Source organism: Physeter macrocephalus, chromosome 17 (genome assembly GCF_002837175.3).
Source record: "Physeter macrocephalus isolate SW-GA chromosome 17, ASM283717v5, whole genome shotgun sequence".
NCBI lineage: Eukaryota > Metazoa > Chordata > Mammalia > Artiodactyla > Physeteridae > Physeter > Physeter macrocephalus.
Window position 1 is genome coordinate 20,034,340 of NC_041230.1, and position 24,631 is coordinate 20,058,970.

General features: G+C 38.7%; 1 protein-coding gene across 1 annotated transcript in view; it reads right to left on the reverse strand.

Annotated features, from left to right (window-relative positions):
• Positions 1-18,009: 18,009 nt before the first annotated feature.
• ITFG1 (integrin alpha FG-GAP repeat containing 1) overlaps positions 18,010-24,631 on the reverse strand; it is a 267,640-nt gene continuing 261,018 nt past the window's right edge. Inside the window, exons 17-18 of the mRNA XM_007109007.4 lie at positions 21,929-22,046; positions 18,010-19,291 (exon numbers count right to left, since the gene is read on the reverse strand). Coding sequence (XP_007109069.1) covers positions 19,232-19,291; positions 21,929-22,046 — 178 coding nt within the window. The 3' untranslated portion in view covers positions 18,010-19,231. The remainder of the gene's footprint in view (positions 19,292-21,928; positions 22,047-24,631) is intronic.

Here is a 24,631-nt window from a genome sequence, read left to right on the forward strand (position 1 = left end):
TTTAAACAAGATAGAGTATATTTCTCTGTCAAGTAAACAAACTGTGCAGGTAAGTAGTCAAGGACTAGAGTGAAGGCTATACCATTACTAGGGACCTAAGCTCCTTCTGTCTTATTGCTCAGTTGTGCATGATTTTCATTTCCAGGGTCATCTTATGGTCCAATATAGATGCTAGAGTGCCAGGTTCCATATCTTCTTTACAGCTACCATGTCTGCATTACAGTCAGCAAGAATGAAGAAATGACACAGGGCATTCCTCCTTCCTTTAAAAACTTTTGCCCAGAATCTACAATGATCTCAAAATAAAAATTTTAACTGAACAACAGAAACACCACCACTTCCCCAAAGTTGAACCCACATCTAACTGGTCAGACTTATTTAGTCACATGGCCACACTTAATCCTAAGGAAAGCTGGAAAATCTAGTATTTATTTTGGGTGACTGTGTGCTTAGTTCAAATTCAGAGAATCACTGAAAGGTAAAATGGATACTGGAAGAAAACTGGCTATTTCTGCCATAGTCCCCTGTAGCTTACTCTGTCCCCGGCAGCCAGAGATCCTTTCAAAACATAAATCAGATCACATCACAGCCTTTCATAAAATCTTCCAACAGAGTCCCATTACATCTAGAATAAATCCATACTCCTTATTCTGACTTCAGAGGTCCTATGTGATGTGGCACCTGACCATCTATGGCTACACAGGTCTTCTTCCCATTACTTCAACACACCAAGCTCATTCTAGCTGCAGGGACTAGTTATTCCTTCTGCCTAGACTCTCTCTGCATGCCTGCCTCCTTCCTGTTATTCAGGTCTTCTGAGGCCTCTCCGACTGCTAAAGAAGCTCTACATTTTCTTCCTTATCCTGTTTCATTATACAAATAATATTTTAATTATTACTTATATTACCTGCTATTTTCTTGCTTATTATCTGTCTCTTCCTACTAGAAAGAGGGACTTGTCTCTCTGATCCACTGATGCATCTCTAGCGACTAGAAGACTGGCTGGCCCATAACAGCACTCAACAAAAATTAGATGAATACATGAAGTGACTAAGCAAAATCCTGATTATATTTTCTTTGTAACTATAACATATAGTACAGAGCCCTGCTAACAAATTAACAAGAACACATCTTGGTTAACAGCAGGCACAGAGATGACCCAGCTTATCTGAGAATAAATCAGGGGACAGAAAAAGAAGTGATTTTTTTTTTCCTTTTCAGATATGCTACTACTCTTACTTTTCTCAAGCTGACTCAATTTACCTTTGTTAGTAATTAAATGTACCTCTTTCTAAGCCTTCCTATTTTTAGCATCTAAGCAGTAAACATTAAGGTTTGGTAAACCTATCAGGAGACTCCATAATTTAAGAACCGCCTGACTGGTCTCCCTGCTCCTATTTTCTATAATGAAAGCAAACCGGAGTTCAATTAGAGTCCATATACTACTTGAGGTAGTAGTAACTTGTTTTCCATCAGCTATGTTCCAAAGAACAGAAGAGTACCCTAATTTAATCAAACTCAATTTTACTTTGTAGTTAAGAAAGTAGATGGATCTTGGTGAACTTTGGGATCACTCCACCCTCCACCTGCTAATCACATTGCCAATCACTTATAAGAAAGAGTAACTGCAGAAGTGCTTTCTCTTTCCTGCAGAATGTGACAACCTTCTTGTTAGTCAAATGCTCTTGAGATGGCAGTTTTGTATGCTCTAATTATACAGGAATCCTCAGATATCCACAACAACTACCATCAGACTTTAACACGACCAGGTCACATTTTGAAGAGTATTCGATATCTTCTCACCCAGTAAGCCTATAATTTCCAATATATTACTCTAGGCATATTTAAACCAACATGTTTTAATGTCATTTTGACTAGGACAAATCGAACTTTCAGATTAGTACACCCTGTAATTTTGTGAACAAAGATGCTAAAAAGTGTTAGTTCTTCGGGGGCCACTCTGATGAGCGACTGAGAGGGTGAGGGCCCTCAGCAATCAGAGCAACGTTGTTCTTATCTGTTCTTTGTTTAGTTTTTAAGTACACACTCATAAGAGTTCCTGAGGGAGTTCTGTTAAGGAAAGTTTGGAAACCCACTGGATTAGATCACCTTTTAGGATTCCCCTTTCTAACTCAAACACCACAATAACTAGGATCTCAAAGGGCCCCAGGGACACAATGAAAAAAAAAACCAAAACCAACAGGGACTTCCCTGGAGGTCCAGTGGTTAAGACTCCACGCTCCCAATGCAGGGGGCATGGGTTCCATCCCTGATCGGGGAACTAAGATCCCGCATGCCGCAGGCAAAAAAAAAAAAAAAAAAAAATTACTCTGCAGGATCATAAATTTTAAAATGACAGGAGATTGTGCTGAATGGGTAGTAACCAAGAGCAGAAATTGGATTATTTTTTAGAATTGTAGATATGAACTTTACTTATAGTTTATCTTTTTTCTATCTTATTCCTAAAAGGATTGAAAATGGCTTTGATTTTAACTTGTTTTGTAATGCACATGTACGTGTATTACAGGGCTGCATGTTTTTCCTAAAAGGTGAGTCTGGTTTCCAAACACAGGTAACTTTTCAACTGTCAGTATTAAAATATTTTCTCCAACTCGGGGGGAAAACGTCAAAAAATTAATTTTTCCCAGGGCTATGTTTAAAAACTTCCCTATTAAAGGGATAACTTCTCATTATGGTACTTATTTCTGTAGAGTTTAATTTCTTGTAAGAGGCTTAAGGATGAAGGACAGGAGTTAATATTTGTCACAGTCTCAGATAAGATTTTTAAAATATAGTGCCAAGGGATAGTTATGCACTGTAACACCATAAATTTAACCACAGTTTATACACATTTAAATGTAACTGCGTCTAATAGGATTCTCCTGAAGCAAATGTGCAGAATGAATATGAACAGTGAAAAACGGGTTTATAAAACTAATGTAATATTTTCATGTGACTATGATACTTACTTAACTTTGATAGAAGGCAAATCAAATTTTATAAGACCTGGAGTGATCATAAACAGTTAAAAGTGAATTATTCAGATTTAACAATACATGAAAGGTTTAAAAGCCCAGCAGAGTTACCCTTTTGTTCTTACTGCTGGAAGTAAAACAAAGAATCAATGGCATCTTACAGCTACCTTCTACTTAAAATGTCACACAGTCATTACGGCTGGTTTGTGTTAGTACAAACTGACCATAATATTCCAAAGAAGGCTTTTGGTAGGTAATATCCATAATTATGTAAATGTTAAATAACTGCTTCTGATAAGAACCTCTTCGATGTTGAAACAATTTACACCTTACAGGATATTTAAGGGCTACTTTTTCATGCACTGGTGCACACAATGAATGGTAGCACTGGGAAAAGCCAATATTTTTTAAAAGGTAATTTTTAAAAATTAAAAATACCCATGTTTATATAGGTAACAAATGCCATTTGGCTTAAAAAAAAAATCAAGTGATACAAATGGGTGTGCAGTGAAACAGAGGTCTTGTTTCTCTTCTCAGTCTCCCAGATCCCTTTCTCAGAATCAACTTTTGTTAATTTCTTGAATCTTTCCAGACCAATTCCCTATATTTATAAGCACATATACATAAACTTTAGAAGACTTAAAAATAGCTGGCTTTCTCTCTAGTAAGCCTAACAGCAACAAGTTAGCTTGAGCTTTAAAAATACACCAGCATGTAAAAATAGTGTAGGTTGGGTAAAATTAAAAAAAGAAAAGCCAGATACTACATTGTTTTCACTGTAGCTCTGCCATCAACCACAGAATCCTTTCCTGCAAGGTGCAACAACTAAATGCTTCACCACGGTGGCCAGAGAGGGCAGTGTGTACCAACGACAAAGGCAAAGGCAGAAAAGCTGCAAAACCCTTCACCATTCCAAGAGTATCAGAGATTCCGTCCTATCCAGCTCAGTTTCAAGTTCTGCAGGTAAAGCTGTATAATAGATCTACGTGATTTCTCCCCAGAGGGGGCTACTTAGATGGAATGTCATTATTACTGAACACCCTAAGACAAAGAGGACAACGAAGCAATTCAGGTAAGGAGCACTATCAGAAACTCTACTATGCACAGAATTTATTTTGAAAAAGTAAAACAAAATCTTAATTTCCAAGGAATGGCGATATAAATTGAGAGTTACAGAAAGGAAAGCCTACAGAAATTGATTTCAGAGATATGAAATTTTAATACAATGAGGAAATCATTAATAATTTATGTGGTGACTGCGAAATAATCACCAGCTAGAAAGTCTTATGTTACTTTAGTACAAACTATACATATAAGTATACAGTGGGTAGTTAAATTGCTGAAATCTCAATTATGAATTTAGGAATATCTGAACAGTAGATAATTTGTGCAATTAAAATTTAAAGCAAAATTATACAGAATTTTCCAGTAAAACAAATTTGTAAAGTGTTAATATGGAGTGGGAAAAAACCCAACATTTTTCACTGTACAAATATCAAGATACAATGAAAAGCGCTAATCAATGCCTTAACTCTTTACCCAATATTTAAAAACGGGAATATTTCATAACATTACAAATACACAGCTATTCAGTTTTCAATCTAAGTCAGTAGTGGAAAAGGGAAGCCCTTTATTGGTGGTGGTGATTTCCCTCCGAGGACCATAAACAGGATTTATTCAGTCCGATTTTCAGAAACAACTTTGTATCACCATCTTAATTATCTATGTATATAAATTTTAATCTAAAATAACACCTCCTGGAAAATGCAAAGCAGCTGTAGTATATTTTGGAGCTTGTGTACTTGGCAAGCCGACTGTTTTAATTCCCGGTACAACAAATCATCAAGAACCAGACACCGGCGGCAGGGTATCCTGAGGTCCCGGGAAGCGCCAAGGCACAGCCCCGAGCAGCGGCGCCCGCAGTGGTGCCGCAGCCTCCGCGGCCGCAGCAGGTGGGACCCGGCTGGCGGGCAGGCCGTTCCGCCGCCCGCCACCGCGGGGCTTTTCAAGAACAGCTCCGCGACGCCTCAGCTGGGGTTTTTATTGTTTGCTCGTAATGACTTTGTTACTAATGCTGAAAAAGAGCGGCCTACGCTCAACTCACACAAACCCCACAACTTTGCAAAGCGATGTGCGGAATTCCGAGGAAGAGGCGCGAGGGCACAGCTCGGAGGGCCGGCCGAGCCGCCGCGTCCCGATGCGCTCCCCGGTTCCCCCGCCACGGCACGCAGAAGGCTGGGGAGAAGCGCTCGGGGAGCGAGTCGATCCCGGCGGGAGCAGGGGCTCCGCGATCCGCTCGCGCCAGACAAAGGGGCGCGTCGGACGCCCGGCGCCGGGCAGGGACACGAAGACGCCGGCTTCGCCCGCAGGGGGCGCCGTCCGCAGCTCTGGGCGCTTACCTTTGAGGACCGAGCAGAGCTGCTCCAGGGCCATGTTCCCGAGCTGCCCGGCGCTTCGCGAGGGGCCGAGGCGGCGACGAAGAGGCGGCGGCGGAAGCGCGGCGCTCACGGCTCAGCGCGGCGGCAGCCCCGCTCCGTCCCCATCGTCCGCCACCAGGTTGCTGCCCGCAGGGTAGGACTCAGGTCCTGCGGCCCGCCATGCCCGAGCCTCCTGGCGGGCTCTCGCGCTGCCCCAGCCCCCGACGGGCGCCGCCTCCTGCTCCGCGGCGCTCAGTCCCATCGACCGCCTAGCTGCCGGGGAGCGCGGACGCGAGGGACCGGACCTGCACCGGCCGGCCCGCCTGCGGCCGCAGCGCAAACCCCTCTGAAGTGGCGGGCGCGGCGAGCCCACGCTCATTTAAGCAGGGAGCGCTAGCGCCGCGTGCCGGCCGCACAGCCTGCGCGCATATGCCCGCCCCCCGCCCCCGCCCGCGCCCGCGTGCCCCTTGCTACCCTCCTGGCCAATCGCCTGGCGAGCCCGCCCGCGGCCTCGCACCCTGGGTGGGCGGTGCTCCCCGCTGGCGACCGTTGTGTTGGGGGCGGGACGAGAAGGTTCGGGGCGCTGCCCTCTCGCCCGCGCTCCGAGAGGCCGGCGCCGAGGGTTGGCCTACGCCCCGCAGCCCCGGGCGGCGGGGTGAGCGGGTCCGAGCCCTCGAGGCCTGCCGTCTGAGGGAGGGCTGGGCCCCGCCGCCCACCCGGTTCGGCGGCCCTAGTCCGCCTGCCCACCGCCGTCCGCCCTCGCAGACGGAAGGGAGGCACCGATCCCATGGCCTCTTAAGACCTCAATTCAAGGTCAAACTCTGCCCTGCTCAGCCCTGCTCTACTACCTGCCTCGGCAGGGGGCGCGGATCTGGGCGGGGCTCAGGACAGAGCGGGTCTGTTTAGCGCCAAGGGAGTTAACCTGACCAACAGTAATGATTACTAACATTTACGGACCGCTTCCCAGATTGCCAGGCACAGCACCAAACAGTTTCCATATCAATTCTGTAATCCTCGATTCACTTCCTGCGGGGTACGTACAGTTGGAGGATGGGAAAAAGGAGGCCAGGAAGGTTAAGTCATTTGTCCAGAGCCACACAGTGAAAGAAGGAGGCAGGGCTGTAAAGCCCAGAAATCTGCCTCCAGAGACTGCCCTCTTTACCACCAAGCCATGCTGATGGGGCCGCTTGACTCCGCTGATAGCAAATCTCCAAATTTGCAAACAACTGCGTAGTATGTGGTATTCTGTTTTATTTTCTCCATAGTGATTATCATGCTCTGAAATTACCTTGCCTATCTACTTGTTTGTTAGTTATCACCTGTATCTCATTTACGCTCACTCTATTAAAATATAAGTTGCTTGAGGGCAAGGAGGCTACGTTCATATATCCCCTCAACACATACTTATTGAGCATTAATTATGTGCAGAAAACAGTGATAGGTGCTGGGGAAATATCCGTGATTAAGGCCCTATCATAACAATATTTATGCCTGTATCTGACACATAGTAGGAACTCCATAAATATTTGTCTAACAAAGTTAAGGACGATTTGCAGCAACTGAAAATATCTCTTTCCTTCTATCCCTCCAAAAGTAAGTATTAACAAGGTTTGCAAGTGAAAACATATTTAACATCAAATAATATTAAGGTATTTAGCCCTTTACCATGTGCTGTGGAAGGTATACGACATGTGTATGAGGAAAATCACCTACAGTTAAATTGAGATTGCACACGAGAACCAACTAGTAAATAAAACATTTAAGAGGCTTTTCCACAAATATAATAAAGTGACGTATTGGGAGACGAGGACAGTATTACCATTATTAAATCTAAGTCACAGACAATGGTGGACAAAAAGAATTGGGAGGAAGGAGCCCTCTCAGCTTCTGGAATAATGGTTCTTAATGCATAATTGTTGACTGAAGGAAGAATCCATGTGTATATGATGTCATCAGAGAATGCTTCATGAAGGAGGTGACGCACAAAGAATGAAAAGGCTGTGGATGCCAAGTGGAGCAGAAGAGCTTTCACATCAGGCAAGGAGCAGGGTGAGCATCACATTTGGGGCAAGTGTGTGACTGGTAGTGAAGATCAAGTTGAATATGGTGGGTTTTGACTATGGAGATTCTTGCTTGATTGCTAGGCGAAGGAGTTTGTACTTAGGAGGCTAGAGGCAGTTTTTAATAGTGGAGCAATGGAGTTCTGGAAACATTAATCTGGCACTTGAACTGATACAGTAAAAGGGGAAAGATTAGAGCAACCGTACTCACAAAGTATATACACAGCACTGTTTCATTTAGCCTAGTACCTCTTATGGTAGTACCATTTTGGTGAAACCTAATAAGTCTTTCCTCTAGTATGTTGGCTGGGGAGTAGATTCCCAAGGAGTGGATTGGGACTGTTCATTCTGTGGCTCCCTTTTAAGACACCTATCTTTTGGATGTACTAATGTAATTGCAGTAGATTTTCCAAGGAATGTGGTAAAGCACAGATAATAGCTGAGACTACTGTGTGGCCATATGCTGACTAAATCAAAAGAAAAGCAGTTTGCATCTCTCTCAGCTGGGGAGTTCTGTATTTGAAATATTATTTCCCTGGAAGACCACCCAGTAGTATCCAGTCTGTTCCCAGATTACCTGCCAATGCCCAGGTGATTGAGGACTGCTTTCATTGTTCCCTGCCTGATCTTCCAGGCATAGGTATAGCCTCTCCAACTCTTCACAGATCATTCCTGTAGTTTACATTTCGTTTTCTCTGACCAAGTCTTCTGTAGCACTTGAACGGTGTTGTGGAGCATTGACTTTCTTAAAAAATGCTGAATTTTATCTCAGTGTTTATGTACCAAACAGATTTTTGTTGTCTCTCTTTTTTGCTGGAGTTTGGGAGCTCTAACATTTTATTAAATGATAGCCTAGAAAGGCAGGTTATGTTTAGAGATTGTTACAGACTGAATGTTTCCCTCAAAATTCATGTGTTGAAGTTTTAACCCCTAGTGTGCCTGTATTGGAGATGAGGCCTCTAAAGTTGAATGAAGTCATAAGGGTGGGACCCCGACCTGATAGGATTAGTTTCTTATAACAAGAGACAGCAGAAAGCACAAGCATGAAGGAAATGCCGTGTGAGGACCTGATGAGAAGGCACCTGCCTGCAAGCTAGGAAGAGCGCTCTCACCAGAAACCAAATTGGCTGGAGCCTTAATCAGGGACTTCCAGCCTCCAGAGCTGTGAGAAAATAAATGTTGCTTTAGTCACCCAGTCCATGACATTTTGTTATGGCAGTTTGAACAGACTAATACAGAGATGTAACATAACTAAGGAAAACATAGGAATTGACACATAACCAAACTGATATTAGAAAATCTATTTGTAGTAAAAAAAAAAGGGGTCTCATACTGCTTTTCTTACAGTGTGCAGATATGGCTACAATGATGGCGAAGTTTAGTGCAAAGCAAAATCATACAGGATCTCAGTGTATGAAGATTTCAGTGTCATACAACAGTGGGGATTTTATTAGGGAAGGAAAAGAGGAAACTTTAAAATTTTTTATTAGTTCATTGAAATAGTTGGCCTGGGCTCTCATAACTAGATATCACAGACTGGATGGCTTAAACAATAGAAATTTATTTTCTCACAGTTCTGGAGGCTAGAAGTCCAAAATCAGGGTGCCAATAGTACTGGTTTCTGGCGAGACCTCTCTTCCTGGCTTGCAGATGGCAAGCTTCTTGCTGTCTTCACATGGCCCTTCCTCTGTGCACCAAAAACTCCTCATGTCTCTTCCTCTTCTTATAAGGACACCAGTTAGATTGTATTAAGGTCCTACTCTTATAACCTTATTTAACCTTAATTACATCCTTAAAGGCCTTATCTCCAAATACAGTCACATTGTGGGTTAGAGCTTCAACGTATGGATTTTGAGTGGGGGGGGACACAGTTCAGTCCATACACTCATGAACCAAAATTATCCCTGTGCTAATGATATTGAAGAAGGCTTGTCTCCAGGGAGTCAAAACTGGTTCTTTCAGTAACAATGTCACCTAAACTTGTTTCCAAATTTCTGCCTAGTATAATTCCAAAGCAAGAAAAATTTTAAGAAATATTACCTACTACCAGTACTTAAGTATTTCAACTTTATCAGGAAAATTTCTAGTCATCCAGTTACTTTCATTTCATTGTGAAAAACTGAGAAAGGTCCTAATTATATATTTTAGAGTAACGTTGCTAACATATATGGTATCTTTCTCTTAAAAGCCAAAACCCCATTTTGAAAGATCTGTTTATGTTTAAACCTGTTTACTAAAACCGAAACAAATGCAAGTTTATTGGAACAGTAATAGGTGTGTAGTGATATCTTTTCATGGTTTTAATATTCATTTCCCTAATGGCAAATATGTTGAGAACTTTTCATGAGCTTAGTTGCCATTCATATATCTTCTTTAGTGAAGTGTCCAAGTTCTTGCTTGCTTTTAAATTGGGTTATTGTTTAGTTTTGAGAGTTCTTTATACATTCTGGCTATGTCCGTTGTTGAATATGTGATTTGCAAATATTTCCATCGCATATGTAGCTTGTCTGTTCATTCTCTTGAAAGTGTTTTTGGCAAAGAAAATGTCTTTAAATTTAGATATTTTTCTTTTATCTAAAATCTTTTTTAGATTTTTTGGTATTATTTCTAAGAACTCTTTGCCTTACCCCAGTTCCTGAGTATATTCTCGTATGCTTCCTTCTAAAAATTTGATAGTTTTATGTTTTACATTTAAGGTTATGATCCATTTTGAATTAATTATTGTATGAGGTGTGAGGTTTAGGTCAAGGTTCTTTTTTTTCTTTGCATAGGGATGACCAAATAGTTTAACACTATTTATCTCAAAGACCACCTTCCACTGAATCACTTTTACACTTTTGTCAAAGATCAAATAGCTATATTTGTGTGGGATTATTTTTGGACTTTCTATTTTGTTCCATTGATTTATGTGTCTATCTTTTTCCAGTACCACATTATCCTGATTATTATACCTTTATAGTAAGTCTTAAAATCAGGTAGCTTGACCTCCAACTTTGCCACCTTTTCCAAAATTATTTTAAGCTATTCTAGTTCCTTTACTCTTTCATATGAATTTTCTAATAATCTTGTCTATGTCCACAAAAAATACTGCTGGGATTTTGATAAGGATGTTATTAAATCTATAGGTCATTTTGGGGAGTGTTGACATCTTTACTAGATTGGATCTTCCAATCCATGAACACAGTGTCTTTACTTTTAAGTCTTCCTTTATTTCTTTCATCGCTATTTTATAGTTTTTGGCATACAGATCCTATGCATGCTTTGTTGTATTTATACATAAGAATTTCATTTTGGGGTCTATTTTAAGTGGTATTTAAAAAAATTTCAATTTCCAATTGCTCATTGCACTTATATAGGAATATGCTTGATTTTTTTGTGTTCACCTTTTATCCTGCTGAACTTGCTGAATTCACTTAGTTCTAGGAAGTTTTGTGTGTGTGTATCAATTTTCTATACTATTATGTCATGTACTAATAGGGACAGTTTTATTTCTTCCTTTCCAATCTGTATGCCTTTTATTTCCTTTTCTTGGCTTATTACTTTAATTAAGATTTCCAGCACAACATTGTAAATCAACTATATTTCAATAAAAAAATTTTAAAAAGGGATTTCCCTGGTGGTGCAGTGTTTAAGAATCCGCCTGCCAATGCAGGGGACACGGGTTTGATCCCCGGTCCAGGAAGATCCCACATGCTGCAGAGCAACTAAGCCCGTGCACCAAAGCTACTGAACCTGCGCTCTAGAGCCCGTGAGCCACAACTACTGAGCCCACGTGCCACAACTGCTGAAGCCCATGTGCTCTAGGGCCCGCGTGCCACAACTACTGAGCCCACATGCTGCAACTACTGAAACCAATGCACCTAGAGCCTGTGCTCTGCCACAAGAGAAACCACCGCAATGAGAAGCCTGTGCACCGCAACGAAGAGTAGCCCCTGCTCGCTGCAACTAGAGAAAGCCTGTGTGCAGCAACGAAGACCAACACAGCCAAAATAAATTTAAAACATTTTTAAAAATTAAAAAAAGATCCTATATTAAAACAGATCTAGGGGCTTCCCTGGTGGTGGAGTGGTTAAGAATTCGCCTGTCCTGAATGCAGGGGCATGGGTTTGAGCCCTGGGCTGGGAAGATCCCACATGCCACAGAGCAATGAAGCCCATGCACCACAACTACTGAGCCTGCACTCCAGAGCCTGCGAGCCACAACTACTGAAGCCCCTGTGCCTAGAGCCAGTGCTCCGCAAGAAGAGAAGCCACCGCAATGAGAAGCCCATGCACCACAATGAAGAGTAGCCCCTGTTCACCGCAACTATAGACAAAGCCCGCGTGCAGCATCAAAGACCCAATGCAGCCATAATTAATTAATTAATTAAAAAAAAACAGATCTAAAAAAAATTTTCCAGTACTATGTTGAAAATTATCAGTGGGGGAAAGCATTCAGTCTCTCATCATTAAGTATGTATCAATATTAGCTGTAGTTTTAAATTTTTATTAATGCCCTTTATTAGGTTAAGGAAGTTCTATTCATAGTTTGCTTAGTTTTTCTCCTTGTTTTTGTTTTAAAATTAGGTGTGGATGTTAGATTTCGTCAAATTATCTTTCTGTGTCTATTGAAAGGATAAGATGGTTCTTCTGACTTAATAGTATGATAAATTATATTGCTTTTTTTCCCCCTCAAATTAGTGAACTAGTTTTGCATTCTGGGATGAAACACACTTGCTAATGATAGATTATCTTTTTATATATTTCTGCATACAATTTGCTAATGTTCTGTTGAGGATTTTTGTATCTGTGTTATGAGGGATATTGGCCTGTAGTTTTATTTTCTTGCAATGTCTTTGTTTTTGGCATTAGGGAAATATTGACCTTATAAAAGGAGTTGTGAGATATTCCTTCCTCTTCCTTTTCTTCAAGATGCTGTGTAGAATAGGTATTATTTCTTAGATATTTGTAAAATTTGCCAGTGAAACCATGTGTTCCATTGAGTTTTCTTTTGTGGAAGGTTTGTTTTTTTAATATAAAAATTTAACTTTTAAAAATAGATATGGTGTTTATTGATTTCCGCTTGGGTGTGTTTTGGTAGTTTATATCTTTTAAGGAATTGATCCATTTAATCTACTTTATTGAATTCATGGGCATAGCTAGTTCCTAGTATTTTTTTTATTATTATGCCTTTAATGTCTGTGGGATCAGTAGTGATGTCTTCTCTTTCATTCATTATATTGGTTATTTATGTCTATTCCTTTATTCTCCTGGTCAGAGGTGTAGCAATATTATTGATCTTTTCAGACAACCACCTTTTTTTTTTTTTTTTTTTTTTGTCGTATGCGGGCCTCCCTCTGCTGTGGCCTCTCCCGTTGCGGAGCACAGGCTCCGGACGCGCAGGCTCATTGGCCATGGCTCACGGGCCCAGCCGCTTCGCGGCATGTGGGATCCTCCCAGACCAGGGCGCGAACCCGGTTCCCCTGCATCGGCAGGCGGACGCGCAACCACTGCGCCACCAGGGAAGCCCGACAACCACCTTTTTACTTCATTGATTTCTGCGCTAATCATTTCCTTCTATCTTCTGTTTGCTTTAAATTTTTTTTTTTTTTTTTTTTTGTGGTACGCGGGCCTCTCACTGCCGTGGCCTCTCCCATTGCGCAGCACAGGCTCCGGACGCGCAGGCTCAGCGGCCATGGCTCACGGGCCCAGCCGCTCCGCGGCACGTGGGATCCTCCTGGACCGGTGCACGAACCCGCATCCCCCGCATCGGCAGGCGGACTCCCAACCACTGCGCCACCAGGGAAGCCCTAGATTTAATTTAATCTTTTTTTTTTCTAGTTTATTAAGGTGGAAACTTAGGTTACTGATTTTAGATCTTTTTTCTTTGTTAATATATGCATTTAATGCTATACATTTCCCTTTAAGCACTGCTTTCTCTGTCTCCTACAAATTTTATGTTGTATTTTATTTTTATTTGGTAAAAAAATTTTTAAGTTCCCTCTGAGACTTCCTCATTGACTCCATGGTTATTTTAAAGTGAATTAATTTCCAAATATTTTGGTATTTTCCAGGTATGTTTCTAGTTTAGTTCAATCTTAGTCTGAAGACTTATGTTGTATTTTTATTTTTATTTGGTTAAAAGTATTTTAAAATTTCCTTTGGGACTTCCTCGTTAGTCCCATGGTTATTTTAAAGTGCATTAATTTCTAGATATTTGGGTATTTTCTCTAGTTTAGTTCAGTTTTAGTCTGAGGATCTTTGTATAATTTCTATTCTTTTAAATTTGGTGAGGTTTGTTTTATAGCCCAGATGAATGTCTCTTTTAGTGAATGTTCCATGTGCACTTAAGACAACTCTGTGTTTTGCTGTTGTCGGTTGAAGTGTTTTATAAGTATCCATTAGGTTAAGTTGATTGGTAGTGCTTTTCAGGTCATCTCTAAGTTTTCTGATTTTCTACTTTTTCTATCAATCACTGTAGAAGAGTGTTGACATTTCCAACCTAAGTCATGGTGTGTCTCTTTCTCCTTACAGGTCTGTTTTGCTTTATGTATTTAGTTTATACACATTTAGTATTTTTATGTCAAGAGGAGTGGAATGAACTTAGTTGAGTCTGCTCTCATTAGCTGAGGCAGTCCCCAAAGGGGCCTGACAGCCAACTATTGAAGGCACTCTCAGAAATTAGGATAATAAATCCTTTATTTTTGAAGGGGGATCTGGACATTATAGCATCTACCAGAGAAGTAATCAGGTTTTCTGTTTGAATCTGTTTTAGTGATGTCTTCATAGGAATTGGTCTATTTTGTTAAAACTTTCAAATTCCTTGGTGTATAATTGTTCTTAACGTCTTCCTATTTTTGTTTTAATATATATTTTATCTGTAGTTATACCTCCTTTTTCACTTCTGATACTGGTTATTTGTGTCTGTTTTGTTTTCCTTGGTAGAGGCTCTTGGGGCAGCCTATAGCCAATAACTGATGAAGTGGGGGTGTAAAGGCCCAGCCTTCTTACCCTAACTTAGGACAGGTTAGGAGATAGAAGAGGTCATCCTATCTCAAAACTCACTGTAGGGTTGTAAGAGGCATTCTATTAAGAATGCATCACAACTTGATTTCTGCCTCTGCCCAGTCTTGCTTCCTTGCTTTCTTCTGTACAGGTGTTGATCAAGAGCACCCCCCTAATCTATTATCTATTTTATTAGTCTTTTAAAATAACTGGCTAGGTGATGTAAAGCTAGGCTGCAAGTCATCACAAGGGCTGGTTAACTTTAGTTCACTTTTATACTGAGGAGCTGGCCTTAAGTATCCTAGCTTAATCCTCAGTAAGATCTCTTGGACACAGTTCAAATTTTTGAGTTTCTTAAGTAGTTAGTTCTAGCTATTTGTAAAGATTAATATTTCCTGACTTTTATCCTTTCTTAGAGATTTTCTAAAGAACAAAAGGAAAATTATTTTTTAAAATAAAAAAAATATTTATTTATTTATTGATGGCTGCGTTGGGTCTTTGTTGCTATGCGCAGGCTTTCTCTAGTTGCAGCAAGTGGGGGCTACTCTTTGTTGTGGTGCGTGGGCTTCTCATTGTGGTGGCTCCTCTTGCTGCAGAGCACGGGCACTAGGTGCGTGGGCTTCAGTAGTTGTGGCATGCAGGCTCAGTAGTTGTGGCGCACGGGCTTAGTTGCTCCATGGTATATGTGATCTTCCCAGACCAAGGCTCGACCCAGTGTTCCCTGCATAGGCAGGTGGATTCTTTTTTTTTAAAATTTTTAAAAAAATCAATTTATTTATTTATTTATGGCTGCTTTGGGTGTTCATTGCTGCATGAGGGCTTTCTCTAATTGCGGTGAGTGGGGCTACTCTTCATTGCGGTGCGCAGGCTTTTAGCTGCGGTGGAGCACGGGCTCTAGGCGTGCGGGCCTCAGTAGTTGCGAACGTGGGCTTAGTTGCTGCGCGGCATGTGGTATCCTCCCGGACCAGGGCTCGAACCCGAGTCCCCTGCACTAGCAGGCAGATTCTTAACCACTGCGCCACCAGGGAAGCCCGGCAGGTGGATCCTTTTTTTTTTTTTCTTTGTGGTACGCGGGCCTCTCACTGTTGTGGCCTCTCCCGTTGCGGAGCACAGGCTCCGGACGCACAGGCCCAGCGGCCATGGCTCACGGGTCCAGCCGCTCCACGGCATGTGGGATCTTCCGGGACCGGGGCACGAACCCGTGTCCCCTGCATCGGCAGGCGGACTCCCAACCACTGCGCCACCAAGGAAGCCCCCGGCAGGTGGATTCTTAACCACTGCACCACCAAGGAAGTCGAGGAAAATTATTTTTTAAAACATGGAATAAAGCTCATTTTTTTGCAATTACCACATGAAATCACTGGACCTTTGTATAGATCTAAGATATCTTAATTTACCTTGGTGATCTTATTTTTAGTAATAACTAAAATTTATTTTAGTTTTTATAAGATTACTTAATCTTAGTAATCTTGGTGATCTTATTTTTCCTATATCTCAAAACATTTTGCTATGGGATTTCTCTGCTTGAAAAGGCTGTATCTATGATGCCGATTGTTTTTACCTTTGATGGTTTAGTAACCACCACCTTTAGTAGAGAAGCACTTCACAAATTTATAGTGATACTTAATCTGAGGGTGAATCTCTAGGTATAGCTACTTGTAATAGGTCCCTACCTTTCCTTATCAAGAGTGGGAAGGGTAAAAAAAGTATGTTTATAAGTTGTTACCTTTGAACCTGAGGCCTTCTAGAAGAAACTATTTTGAGAATTAAGTTTCTGAAAATATATAGTTTTTTGGCTGGTAGATGGAGAAATATAAAGGGCTAGTCTAGGTAAATGGTGTGTTAACAACAATGTATTTATTGTGTTTACAAGTATAGGTATATCTCGGAGATATTGTGGGTTTGGTTCCAGACCACCACAATAAAGCAAATATCTAAAAAGTGAGTCTCACAAACTTTTTTGGTTTCCCACTGTATATAAAAGTTATGTTTACACTATACTGTAGTCTACAATACAGCATTATGCAATAGCATTATGTCTTTTTAAAGACAATGTACATACATTAAAAAACACAAAACAAAAAACCAATTACAACAGTAACATCAAAAATCACTGATCACAGGTCACTATAACAAATATAATAATAATTTAAAAATTTGAAATATTACAAGAATTACCAAAATGTGACACAGAGACATGAAGTGAGCAAATGCTCTTGGAAAAATGGCACCAATAGACTTACTAGATGCAGGGTTGCCACAAACATTCAATTTGTAAAAAACGCAATATCTGTGAAATGCAGTAAAGCGAAGCACAATAAAACGAGGTTTGCCTATATGTAATTGTTATCTTCAAAATGGTTACTAAGTCTTAATTACTCCTCCTTGTTACCAAAAGGAGGAGGATTATAGAAGTAAAGATCAGTGGAAGAGAGTCACAATGTTAAGTTATTTGTCACTGCAATGGGAAACGGGAGGGAAGAAAAGAACCAGCATTTATCAAGTACTTTCTATGTACATATTGCTACTTAAGACTCAAAATAGTTTTTTAGGGTATCACTCAGTATCCTTGTTTTACAGATGAAGAAACCAGAGCTCAAAGAGGCAAAGTGACTGACTAAAAAGTCACAAAATGAGAGAGTTAAGGCCCTGAATCCTTATTAGTCTGACCTCGAAGTCTTGTGCTCTTTCCACTACAGTATTCAAAATTAATATAAGGATCTTTGTACAGCTGGCCCTTGAACAACGCGGGTGCTGACCTTCTGCGCAGTCGAAAATCTGAGTATAACTTTCCTGTTGGACCTCTGTATCCGAGATTCCGCATCTGTGGATTCAACCAACCGTGTACTACTATAGTACATATTTATTGAAAAAACCCATTTATAAGTGGACTTGTGCAGTTCAAACCCATTTTGTTCAAGGGTCAACTGTATTTGATTCTCAATGTTGTGACACGTTTTTCACCTGCTGCCCCTTAATGAATGACATTGATGTTGCATTGAAGGTTAGTATCAAGATACAGAAACACAGTATAAAGTCACTGATTGTATTGGGTTAGCCAAAAGCTTCGTTCAGATTTTTCTGTAACATCTTAAGGGAAAACCGGAACGAACTTTTTGGCTAACCCAATATTTTTGGTTCTCATTACATTTTATTTGCCTATAACACTATTCCTTGTAGACTCTGACTACAAGCGAGTTTTACAACTCATGCTATATCAGGTGATAAGATACTAAACCTACCTGTTTTTAAGGACAGTGCAGAATAGTGCCTGGCACAGCACTGTAGGTTGATAAATGAATTTAACTGGATACCATAGTCAGGAGATGCCTATCTTGCCCTGATAGGCAAGTCACTTCTGTCCAAATCTGTGATTTAGACTTCATAACCTCTAAGGCTTATCATGGTCCAAAGTAATTGTTTACACACTCACCAAAATTCTTTGTTTCAATACATAATATTTATTAAGAAGACATATTAACATGCTTAAATACACAAAGTAAACTTATACTTATACACATGCCATTCTCAGTGAACTGTAAGGAAAAAAAACATGAAGAACAAAATTAGTTGCTTTCAGATAAGTTTTTGTGTTTTATAGCTATCATATGTCCATTTGCATATTAGGAAGTTATTAGCACTGATATATAAACTTTTTCCCAATATTACATGTAACTTTTTGGCAAGGGGAAGTTCACAAAAATTTGCATTGAAGTCTGAATGTAAATTATAGACTCTTACAAACTTTTGAGAATAGAAATGTGATTGAAGACTTGCATTCCCAGATGCTATATACAGCAGTTTCCTTTCAAGAAATCAAATGCTTTTCATTACCACATGATAAGAATCAGTGTTCAAATGAAAATTATTAGGGCACATTAATTCTTGGAGGGTATTATGATATAATTTTCAGTTAATATAAACAAGTAATAAATCTTTATATAGGGTGTCAACACCAGGAATTTAGGTTTTCCAAAGACTATGCTTTCTACATGCCTGAAAATAAAATCCTATCAAGTCTAAATATATTTTGATAATTAGTTGTAGAAGTCTGTAAAAAAATTATTTAATAATAATAATGACAACTACCACTTATTGAAAATTTACTCTATGCTAGGCACCAAGCTGGGTACTTTGTGTACATCATCCCATTTAATCTATACAACACCTCGAGTAGTGTATTAGCTCTGTTTATAAACAAGAAAACTAAGGCTTAAGCAATTAGCCAAGTTCAAACAGCATGTAAGTCGTGTAACCAGGAGTTTAAGGCAAGTCTGACTGTGATTCCAAAGCCAGAGTACCCAATCACTATATTGTATACCATCAGTGAAAGACCCCCTGACATGCTATAATGAGGGTGAATGGTTAATAACTTTATCTCTGATACATTCACAGAAGTATAATTTGCATCGTTAGAATAAGAAACAAGATGGATTCAAGTGGAAAACAAAAACCCTGCTCATTTAAATATTTTTATTTACACGTGTCTTTTTCCATCATCATTATTCTAATAAGATTATAAATAAGTAAACACCTTAGTACATGCAACACATTCCACGAAGGAACAAAAATGTACAGCACAATTGAAAAAAAGAACCCAAATTATTGTATACAAAATGCTTTAAAAAAAGACCTTGTAACACATTCAGACCATATTTATTTGAATACTTTCCAATAATTACCAAGGGATGTATCATTTATAAATAATAAAATCGCCTGTTTTCTTCTATAAGCCAAGTTTAGTATTTCAGTTAATCAAGTGAATAGCCGTTCCATTATGCACTACTAAAGGCAAGTCACATAGCATCAAAATGAAACCGATGGGCTTCTTGTCGTTTTTCTCTATCATCTGCTTTCTGAAAAAGAATTTTAGACTAGTTTATAAATGATAGGAAAATGTCAAGAAAAGATTAATTTAAAAAGTGGTTAATTAAAAAAATAAAAGCCCTGAGCAATTAGTAGGTAAAAGGTGTGATTTTATTATGTAATAATCTTATGAAATATTTTTATAGTTTACAGTAGCTATCTTATAATTAATGATCCTCTAAATTTAATTTAAAAAACCAAGAAATGTTCCTTAAAAGTTTAGTTTGTTATTTATTATTTATTTGAAAGTGGGAGTAAACATTAGATTTTGGAAGAATGGAATCAACTGTTACATTTTTCCCATTCTTAACACTGCTGAATCTAATTATATTAAAGTACATTAATTATTTTTGGGTTAACCTATTGATTTTCCATATATTTATTGATCCTCTGTTCCCAGCAAAGTATTGTGCTTGGAATTATTATTTTTTGGCTGTGCTGTGCGGCATGTGGGATCTTAGTTCCCCAGCCAGGGATCGAACCCGTGCCCCCTGTAGTGGAAGTGTGGATTCTTAACCACTGGACCACCAGGGAAGTCCCATGTACTTGGAATTTTGAGGGATTAGAAAACCCCTCAGTTTTGTATCTTGTTCTCATGGAACTTATTAAAGCCTAAAAAGAAAAAAGCAAAACATACTAAATAACTATTTCAGTATAAAAAGTGAAAAATGTTACCAATATTCTGAGATTACTTCTGGGTTGGCATGATGAAAGGCAAAGCTTTGAAAAGATAGTATTTATGGAAATGAAGAGGAGGGACATTCACTACAAGATGGGGGAAGAACAGGAACAATCCTGAGAAGTCTGGCAGGAGCATGAGATATGTGAAAGTAACTGATAAGAGAAAGACTGGAAAGGTGTATGGTAGAGTCACATGGAAGTACTATGTAGGCTATAGGCTAAGGGAGTTACACATTTTAGGCAGGGGGTGGTCACCAGAGGTTTTTGAGCAGAGGAGTGACATGATTAAGGCTAAACTTAATGATGAGTAATCCGGCAGCAAAGTGCTAAATGGAGTGAAGGGGAGAGAATGGAATTTGGGAGGACAGGGAGTATTTAACAAGGAGCTGAACTAAACTAAAAGCACACTGGTGTAAGGAATTCAGAAGTGGAGTCAGCTGCAGAGATTGTAGGGAGGCACAATGAGGAGGGCAACTGATTAAATCCTGTAGTGAGTAAGAAAGAAGAGAGCTTTAGGAAACTGGTTTTAAGCTGCTTGCAAGCGATCTAGGTAGAGGTGTCACAGTGAGTTGGAAGTGAGGAAGAGACCTTTAGAGAGAGATGAGGGCTGGGCATCTCTGAGGTAATAGCTCAAGCCATGACTTTAGATAAAACTGGCAGGGAAAGTATATAAAGAGGGCCTAGGGCAGACACCGTGGCAGAAAGAGCAGCCAGCGTAGGTGAAAGAGAAGTGGTCCAACAGGTAGGAGACAAACCACAGTATCACAGATGGAGGCAGTATACAGATATGTATTTCAATCCGTATTTGTATTTAAAACTTCAGTTTTTAGCCACTGCATCATTATTATTGTAAGTCTACAATGTTTATACTGTAATTAGATCTCCTGTGAAATCAATAAAATTAATTTCATTTCCTTCATAGGTCTAGAGCTGTGTAATATTTCATACTATGTTCTGACATTTCTAGACAAAAGTAAATAGGGTCACCTTTGATCTTACCTCTTAAGTTGCAATTTTAAAATCAACTGAATATGTAACTTTATGTTATCATTTTTTGTATGAACGGAGTGTTTTTTTGAAAGACAAACCTATGAACATTTATTAGAACAATTAACATGTTCTCTTTTTCATAAGTTAAAACAGGTAACATAAAACAGATGGTAATTTTAGTTAACAAAAATGATTATCATGAGCATCACAATCTAAAGAGAATAGGTACAAAAAGGAAAATACTTTTGTGATACATAGAGCCCCTTTTGGAGAACATTATGGAACCCACTAGTTATGTACTAAATATATATTCATATACAAGTAGAAATTAGCTTTTAAAATTTATATCTAAACTATGAATAAATTTACATGATAGCCTTTTTCTCTCCTCATAAACATGATATAAAAACTACATTTTTGGAGTTTTGTTTTTAATTATTATTTAGAGTGTTATACTAAAGAACAGAAATCAGTTTAGTTTAGTGCAAAGAATACTTGATAGATGGAAAAGATGTTTATCACTTTGCTACTTCCCACCTAAACTCTCTCTGCTCTAATTTTTTATAAAGAGATAGCTGTTATTCCCAGAAAATAATGTCCATGGCCCTATCAGTAAATAATGGACACAGGCTCATTTAAGAAATGATTATTATTTTCCAGGCCATTATGAAATTACTTCTAATTAAGCTTTTCAATATGCCTGTTGATTTGGGGGTGTTCACTTTATTACTTTTGTACAGTATCAAAGCTTAAAATACATAGTCTGATTTGTAGGAATTGGTAAGAGACATTAGTAACTCAGGGGGATGAAAGAAATTATCATTAATAAGATGACATTATGGACAGAACTTGAAAAATCAGAAAATCTTAGTCATGTGAAAAAGTTTAAAATATAGTGTTTTTAAAGAGTAACTTATTACTATTATAAAGTTAATGTTCCATTTAAATGAACAAACCTTTTCCTGCCAATGTAAAATGCCAATTATTGCCAAGATGAAAACACAGACTCCGATGAGAGCTATAGCAGTAAGTAGAACAATGTTACTTGGTGTAAGATACAGTTTGGCACTCCAGCTGTAGATAAAAAGAGAAGAATTAAAATTACACATTTTAACTTAAAAATAGCAATACTATTGAGACCAAAAAGCAAAAGAGCTTATTAATTAATGAATCAGTCCATTCATTCATTAATTCATTCACCTATCTATCCATTCATTATAAATAAAACAAAAGCAATTAAAATTAAGATAGGGTTAAGAATATTGACGATCCAGCAGAGTTTAGTTTTTTACTCCAAGAACTGAAATAGAATAGAATTTTTGATGAGATGCTTTGCTATTTTTCTTTGCTCCTGTGAGAATTATTCTTAGGTAAACTTATCAAGGGTACTTTGGGCAATCTTAGACATTGTTTTTATGTCTTGTTTGACTTACTGAATTAGAAACCTTGAACTTTAAGGCTACATAGTCACATGATTTTTGATAAGATTTCTATATCTTATTTTTTGACCCTGTTCACATATGTACTATGACTAAGTAAAAGAACCATATGTCCAAGTAGGTGTAGATAGATGCTTGTACAAAATGTCATGTTGGAGGGTTTACATTATTACAATGACACAGAGACTTCTTACAAAATCACTTTTAGTTCCTCTGTGGCAATATACAAACTTTAGCATAAATAGAACTAGCTTTCTTCTAAAACAGTCCACATAATACAGCACTTGCAAACCCTGAAAAGCCTAAAACTGAGGTCTATATTACCAACACTGTAGGTGGTTATATATAAAGAACTTTTTGTTCTCTCTGAAAATAGATAATGGATATATTTTCATTTTAAAAGTTTAATAAAGGTAAGATTATTCTGATAAATGGCAAGTGCCAACTGACTTATTTTGGGATAATTAAAATTTACTGATCCATAAGTTAGCCTCTAGTCAATAAATCTCAAAATATACCTCAAACTAAAATCAATTTGGTTTTTATTATGTACATACATTTGAAAAGAACATTTTTTTTCAGAAAGAGCAAGAGAAATGTGAAAAATGTTGAGCTTATGGAAGAAAGGCTATAATAGAATTTCCCAGAAATTCAAGAGTAAGAAAACCTTAAGAAACAAATACTGTTAATTAGTTGAGGTTAGCTATTCTCAGCACCTTACTTCATACTTAAGAAAAGGTCCTTTCATGAGATTTTTTGGGTAGTTCCAGTTTATCTTTCTATCTATCTATCTATCTATCTATCTATCTATCTATAAGTCTTTATTGAATTTGTTACAATATTGCTTCTGTTTTATGTTTTGGTTTTTTGGCCCCAAGGCATGTGGGATATTAGCTCCCCAACCAGGGATCAAACCTGCACCCCTTGCATTGGAAGGCAAAGTCTTAACCACTGGGCCGCCAGGTAGTTCTGATTTAAAAATAGATTTTAAAAACCCATGAATAAAGGAATTTTGGTAAGAAAAACATTGAACAAAAGGCCAATACTCAGTTTCTTACTCAGAAGGAGTCATTCTTCTCAGTTTCTTACATATCCTTCCAGAGTTATTCTATACATATATAAACATATACACATAGACATCTTCTTTATAAATCACAAATCACTGCTTATTATTCGTAAGTGCATTTTCCTTTTATTATCTTTTGCTTTACCACTCTATTTTAAAAGATTATCATGATATTGCATGATATAGAAGTACTATAATTCATAGTTTCTTGTACAGATTCAATTTGTTATAAACTTCAAAATTTTAGTAGACTCATTAAAAAAGTCTGAACTCAGACCATAACTGTTTTTATTGATATCTTATTTCAAGCATAATGCTGTAATAAAGTTGTTTTCTTAAGTAGTTTGGTTCTAAAGCCCATAAATCCACCATAAAATACCTCCAGGGGTGTGCTGGTAAACTGGCTCTCTGGGGGGAAGAAAAACCCTGAGTGGCACTTGCCAATTTTCATGGTGTAAACAGTCCCATCATAGCTGATTTTAACGTGACCTCCCTGAACAGAAGTGGAAAGAGATGCACACAATCAGCTCATGAGGTGGTATGAGCTGGTTCTAGCAGACCATCTAAAAATTTAATAAAGGACAATACAACCTGCACTTGTTATTTGTTATCTTTTTGATGATGGCCATTCTGACAGGTGTGAGGTGATAGCTCATTGTGGTTTCGATTTGCATTTCCCTGATGATTAGTGATGTTGAGCATCTTTTCATGTGCCTTTTGGCTACCTGTATGTCTTCTTTGGAAAAAATGTCTATTCAGATCCTCTGCCCATTTTTTAATAGATACAGTATGGGGATTCCTCAGAAAATTAAAACTAGAACTACCATATGATCCGGCAATTCTACTCCTGAGTATTTGCCCAAAGAAAATGAAAACATCAATTAGAAAAGATACATGCACCCCTATGTTCATTGTGGCATTATTTACAATAGTCAAGGTAATGGAAGCAACCTAAGTGCCCAGCAATAGATGAAGGGATAAAGAAGATGTGAGTGCTCTCCCTCTCCCCTCCCCATGCTATACACACACACACACACACACACATTTATACATATACACATACACACAATGGAATATTACTTGGCTATAAAAAAAAGAATGAAATTGCCATTTGCCATTTGCAGATGGCAAAAAGAATGAAATTGCCATTTGCC